Source organism: Triticum dicoccoides, chromosome 5B, assembly GCF_002162155.2.
Source record: "Triticum dicoccoides isolate Atlit2015 ecotype Zavitan chromosome 5B, WEW_v2.0, whole genome shotgun sequence".
Classification (NCBI taxonomy): Eukaryota; Viridiplantae; Streptophyta; class Magnoliopsida; order Poales; family Poaceae; genus Triticum; species Triticum dicoccoides.
Window position 1 is genome coordinate 398,833,841 of NC_041389.1, and position 6,245 is coordinate 398,840,085.

General features: G+C 44.8%; 1 protein-coding gene across 1 annotated transcript; it reads left to right on the top strand.

Annotated features, from left to right (window-relative positions):
- The first annotated feature begins 1,535 nt into the window (after positions 1-1,535).
- On the top strand, positions 1,536-5,825 carry LOC119309451 (protein SCAI-like). The gene is made up of 9 exons (XM_037585449.1): positions 1,536-2,137; positions 2,244-2,450; positions 2,542-2,757; positions 3,484-3,550; positions 3,643-3,789; positions 4,014-4,105; positions 4,806-4,994; positions 5,082-5,215; positions 5,330-5,825. The coding sequence occupies exons 1-9, from the start codon at positions 1,607-1,609 to the stop codon at positions 5,571-5,573; spliced, it is 1,827 nt and encodes a 608-aa protein (XP_037441346.1). The 5' UTR covers positions 1,536-1,606; the 3' UTR covers positions 5,574-5,825.
- The last annotated feature ends 420 nt before the right edge of the window (positions 5,826-6,245 follow it).

The window sequence follows — 6,245 nt, forward strand, 5'->3', positions numbered from 1 at the left end:
ATATAAAAATCAAACAATTCGAATGCATTTTTTTGTTAATGTGTGAAAATTTGATCATAGACTGAATGAGTTAAGTGTACGTGTGAGGTTGGTCAGTGTCCACTCATTCGTGTATCACATGCAGGCTAGCCGCACCTATATCCTCTTACATATCATGTTAACGAAGGGACCATGTTAACAACACTAAAAAGGGTTGTGAGGAAGTCAATACAAAAACAATTTTGTCACCAGAGTTTGTGACAGAAAATGTGATCCAAAAATAATGTAGAAAGCATCTACACCATGCACGCAAAAATATGAGGGCAAAGGTTATTCCGAGTAGCGATGAGAACAATTCCAATTATCCATAATTTGGCTAGTTTTTATTGACGTTCTGGAGTGGTTCGTGAATCCAATGCCTTTTGATCCTGGATATCAGAGTAGGACGAACGAACCGGCCTCCGCGGATATCTTTGCTTTGGAATAAAACTTTGCAATGGTGCACCGGTGGCATCGAACGACGGTGTGCACGAAGACATTTCCATCGGTGTCACTGGTTTGTTACTTGCTGGAGAGGGAGGGTAGTAATGACACCTAGTTGTGTGGGACGATTGTAGTGTTGTAAAAATGGTCCATGTTCGTGTGTCTTGTGCGGCACCTTTCAACATGATGGGTGAGAGACGATGGAACGTGTGCCTGGCCTGGCAGTGCAGCGCTGTCGAACGGGAAAATACTGTGCATAAATGGAGAATACAGTGTCATACAAAAGCGTGTCAGGTGAAATAAGTTGAGGGAATACTGGACTGGACCGGATCCTTATGAAGACTGACGTGCCAGATAACGGCCTGCATGGTGCTCGACCTCCAAACAGCATTTTTGCTATATTCGGATGTATATAAACGCCTTTAGACTATATAGATTCACTTATTTTGTTGCGTATGTAGTTTATAGTGGAATATATTAAAAGACTTAGGCTGCGCTCGGTGCGGAAGTGGATCCTTTAACACGAAGGAGGAAAGTCACCTAAGCACAGTATAAGCTAGTGTAAAACATAGAAGGAAAGTCACGGGTACTGTAACGAACACTGTATTATCTAAGTAGGTACTATACACAGTTACTGTTAATATAAATAAAATTAAAATTAATTTTATTGCACCGCAATTTTATTTGTATGTAATTTTGTAAATGCATAAAGTAAATTTATAATTTGCAAATTAATTCAAGTCATTTTAGCCTTAATTGTATGAAAATAAAGGAAAGAAGTTAGGAAATTATAGCTTAGTTGACTTTCCTCCTTCAAGTTAAGTTAGAGGATCCACTTCCGTTCGGCGCACGGGAACTTCACAGGAATTTTGCAGGCCATATTGTCACCGGAATTAATTCCCGTAAGACCGTTCGCTCCACAGGAACTTTGGTGGGCTTTCCATGCACTAAAAAAATCCGGGAGCCTTGGGCTGACGTGCGTGCTAGGTCGGCCATATCAGCTTTCGGGCTTGGGCTGGGCTCCAAGCTAACGGAACAGAACGGAACGGAGAAAGGAAAGAAGACGGCGATGACTCCAGTCTCCAGCACAACTGTCCAAGGCAACTCCGGGGGAGGGGAACGAAACGCATCCGGCGGAGCTACCATGGCGTCGTCGCCGCAGCAAGGCCAAGGCCAGGTCCAAGGCAGCGGCGGCGGCGGCGGCGTATGCCCGGCGGAGCAGTTCTGGTCGCTGCTGGACAAGGCGGACCGGCGCTTCGCCCGGGTGCGGGACCTGCCCCTCTTCGGCCGCCAGGAGCCCGCGGAGTACGGCAAGGCCTTCCGCATCTACACCCAGCTGTGGCGCATGCAGCAGGAGCACCGCCACCGCCTCCTCGACGCCGGCCTCCGCCGCTGGCAGGTCGGCGAGATCGCCGCCCGCATCGCCCACCTCTACTACTCCCAGTACCAGCGCACCTCCGACACCGCCCTCCTCTCCGAGGCCTTCGTCTTCTACCACGCCGTCCTCGACCGCGCCTACTTCCTCGACGACCACCTCGGGGCCTCCACCAAGCACCTGCGCTTCCTCGCCAGGTTCCTCCTCGTCGCGCTTATCCTCTCCCGCCGCGCGCAGACTGTACCCCGCCTCGCCGGCCAAATCCGGTCGCTCCTCGACGAATCCAAGAAGACCCTCCAGGTCCAATTCAATTCTTCCCCTTTTGTCCCTCCTCGCTTCCCGATCCCGATGCAGTTACCCCGCTCTTCATTTCTCTGGCTCAAATTAAGAAGATGAAATGTTGCAGGAAGCTGATTACAGGGAGTGGAAGCATGTCGTGCAAGAAATCACGAGGTTTCTAAAGGCTGACTCGCCCTTCATGAACAAGAGACCTCTCAGGTACAGCTATGCATTTGATCCTCCCCCGGAAATTCTTCCCACCATCCCACCTACAGTCAAGAAGCGCGGTCTGCTCTTAAGCGATGCCATCCTATGCAGCTATTATCATAACGAGGTAATGCTTCCTTGGTTTCTCGCAGTCAGATGCATCGTACGCTCTTTAATTTTTACTAGCGGAACATCATGTATCTATGTGTTCCCTTCAGGTCAAATTTACCGACCTCACTCTAGACACATTCAGAATGCTTCAGTGTCTTGAATGGGAACCATGTGGTTCCTTTGCACAAAACAATGGTTACAGCGCCCATGATGAAAGTGGGCAAAATCACCCCAATCTCCTAAAAGATCTGAGAGACGCTGCGTTGCCCCCGAACCCACTGAAAACAGTTCTCTATCGCCCCTCGGTGCCACATTTCTTGAAGGTCAGTTTCTCATTTGGCATCTTGTCAACTCAATGTTTGATTTATTGTCTTCGTCCTGAATATACACACTGCTCATTGTTACTCAATGCACTGGTTTGGTCCTAGGAGAAAACCTGTGGACCAAGCTCTTCTAGATACATTTCAATTAGGAAGTGGAAGTGTAATTTGTAAATGGCAGCCAGTGTATGTTTCTTGGAATGATCAGAACAGGCTAGTGGGAAAGAATTGAAAAAAGTAGGGAATTCTGCAAGATATGTACATGATGCTACTAACTAATCTGAATTACATGACGAGGAAGCATGACGATGACTTGATGAGGGAAGATAATGCAACTAAACTGATTCTGTTTGTTGATTTGTTCCATTATCGATAATACCATCCTCTCCATTATCCGCCCATAATAACCAACAGTCCTTTACACCCATAGCAGCTAGGAATTCTAACCCGAAATATATTTGAGGCATAATGGTATTATTGATTCCTGGGGTGCTAAGCTATGCAAATGATGCAATAGAGAGATGATTGCTGTTGAATAGAATGGCAATGTTTGGTGCATGCCCTCTAGGGCCTCCTCTCATCCGTGCCCTCCTTTTACGGTCGAACATCCAAATTCTTTTTTTCTTTCACTTCACAAGAAAATATAGTTATATGTACTCCTATGTTTACGCCATTTTATCCTAAATGAAATATTTGCCTGGATAAAAAACATTTACGATTGAAATCCAGGTCCTTGCCACCAAATGTGAGGAGCTCCCATTGAATACTATGATGTTGATATACCTTTCGGCTGCAGGTTGGTGCCCTAGGCTTGTAGAACTAAAATGTTATCAGCTGTGTGTTAGGGAGTTATTCTAGTTAGCGTTCAAATATGATAATTTCTTTCAGGCGAGGTGGGATCCTCTGGACTTGGTCCCGATACAAGCGAGAGGGTTGTGAACAGCTTTAGTCAGTTTGACATATCTAATACCAGGGCCATCACTTCAAAGGAAGATAAAGAACCATGTCTTTGGTTAGGTTGCCGTGAAGGCGAAGGTATTTTTTTATATTCTGAGTTCATTCGATTATGTGTCTCTAATGCAGTACATAACTAGTTTTACAATGCTGAGTTCATGCGATTGTATGTTCAATATCTCTAATGCGGTACAGAACTATTTTGATGGCATAGGGTTGTTTGAAGTTGCCTTTATACAGACTTAAGTATGTATATGTGTTTTTCAAAAGAAGTGTATTGTTTCTGATACATGTTCAACATCTAGGCTCAAACTGCATATACCCTTGTGATCTGATCCCGTTTACAAGGAGACCTCTCTTTTTGGTGATTGACAGTAACATCAGCTATGCATTTAAGGCAGGTTTGTTTACTCTCTTTTTTTTGCTGCCATATCTATTATTCTGGCTAGTGAATACCGAATATATATTCTTAGTGGAAGTGGAGTATCCATGATCGGTGGATGCTTCATGCGGAATATTGTATTGCTTCCTTGAGATAAAGCAGAGGTTATTATGCACATAGACAAGCTTATATTGTAATACCCCCTCCGATACATATTAATTGTCACTCACTTAGGACAACTTTAGTACAAAGTTCTACTAAGTGAGCGACAATTAATATGGATCGGAGGGAGTAACATTTTAAAGTTCTGTTCAGATTTGGTGCTTTTCGCAGCATCCTGGCAAGACATGTATTTTATACTTATCTAAATGGCATTCTATGGTTCTTGTTTTCATATTCACAGGGCTTTTGCCATATGGCTCTTATTGTGGAACAAAGTTCCTGATGCATTTTTTTTGTTTGACATCAAGTTCCTTCTGCATTTTCTTATTCTACAATTCACTTTCCTCCTTTTCTCGTTTTCTTTCTTTTTTGTTTGACTCTCATATTTGTAATCTTACCCTCTAATCTTAAATGAAAAGGGAGCACCTGTGCCTTTTGCCCGTAAAAAAATATGTTTCTTTATTTCTTTTTATTATTTATAATATGATATGCTAGTCCTTTTTGTTCCATCAGTGATTTTGTCAATGCTAATTGCTGTATTTAAGCACTGCAGTCAATTCATGGGGCTGAAAAAGGGGAGACAGCTGCCATGTTACTTTCTCCAAGCTCCCGATCTTGCGCTGTAGGATTCAGTGGGGACTCTACTCGGCAGAGTGGTAGTCAATTTACTATGTTCCTCACAGCTCCATTGCAAGCTTTCTGCTTTCTGATCGGCAATAATGGGCTGGACATTATTGACAAGGTTGTGTTTTTATTTTGTGACAAATTTCTTATTCCTGCCGGCACTACATTTTGCAGCCTGAGAATTGATATGAACTTTTTTCTGTAGGATTATAACAAAGCCGAGGAGCTACTATCCTTGTCATTGAATGAATGGGCCATGACTTTGGTTGCTTCGTCTTCACTTGACCCTGCCTGGGTTGAAGTTTTAGGCGATCCACTCCTGAGGCGGTTGCTTCTCAGGTTACCTAGCTTGTCAATCTGTGATACTACTATTCCCCGCTCCAGTTCCAGTCCTGGGGAACAACAACTCAACCGAAACCTTGGTAGTAAGTTCATTTGGGTTGTTTCTTGCAGGTTTATCTTCTGCCGAGCCACTCTTTCGCTGTTCAAAGCGAGCAACGATAAGGCGGAATGCCTGCCAAGCTGCGTGCCTCCATTGCCGGAGTCGGTTGGGGGAGAAAGCATGCTGTCGCAATGCTGTGTGATGCGAGTGGCATCTTTCTTGGGCGCCGCTGACCAATTCTCGTTTGCCGAGGTTACTACATGGCCTGACATTGATGAGCCCACCAGCAGTGGAGGTGCCGACAAAGAGTTATGAGGAGAAGATCCATCGGCCGTATCATGGATCCGTTTCTCCTCGGAGCCGCTCTTGAGATTTCTTCCTCCTGAACTGCTAGTAACAGTTGTTGATTTGTGACCTCCCGTGGAACAAAGCGAAAGTTATAGCACCATTCACCCCAGTGTGACATTAGTCAAATTTGACTAGAGAATAAAACCTAAGTACTTGATTGGTCTTGTAAAATCGAATTGTGAGAGTTGCAACTGAATTTTGACGTCGCGAGCAAAATGATCGAATGTGCAGAAGCGGCCAGAAAATGACAGGCCAATGCAAACTGCAACAAGTTCTTTGGAATGCCGACTGTCAAACAAATCAGAGGGAAATTTGGAAAAGCAGCGTACATGTTAAGCCATGAAAGGCAAATGGGATTCAGGTCCGGACCTTTTCCCTTTTTGGGGTTTTGGATTGTCATCAAAACCACGTTCGGGCTCCGGCACTCTTGCCAAAGCTCTCTCGATGACCACGATGTGGAACAAATGGAAGCAGTGGCAAAGTGGCAGCGACTTTGGCGTTGTTGAGTGCGCCGTTGCAGCAGTGTCCAGCGCTGTTGACCTGAAAAACCTTTCAAGAGCAGAATCACGACTCCTCCAGCTCGCACAAACACTTTTCACCTTTTATTACTTCGACGTCTTACACCATCCACAGCCGGAT

What these genes read in the sequence shown, in the direction of transcription:
- LOC119309451 (XM_037585449.1), top strand. Translation starts at nt 1,607, where the DNA reads ATGGCGTCGTCGCCGCAGCAAGGCCAAGGCCAGGTCCAAGGCAGCGGC. An exon ending in GATATACCTTTCGGCTGCAG is followed by an intron (nt 3,551 to 3,642) that starts GTTGGTGCCCTA and finishes AATTTCTTTCAG; the next exon opens with GCGAGGTGGGATCCTCTGGA. An exon ending in ACATCAGCTATGCATTTAAG is followed by an intron (nt 4,106 to 4,805) that starts GCAGGTTTGTTT and finishes TAAGCACTGCAG; the next exon opens with TCAATTCATGGGGCTGAAAA.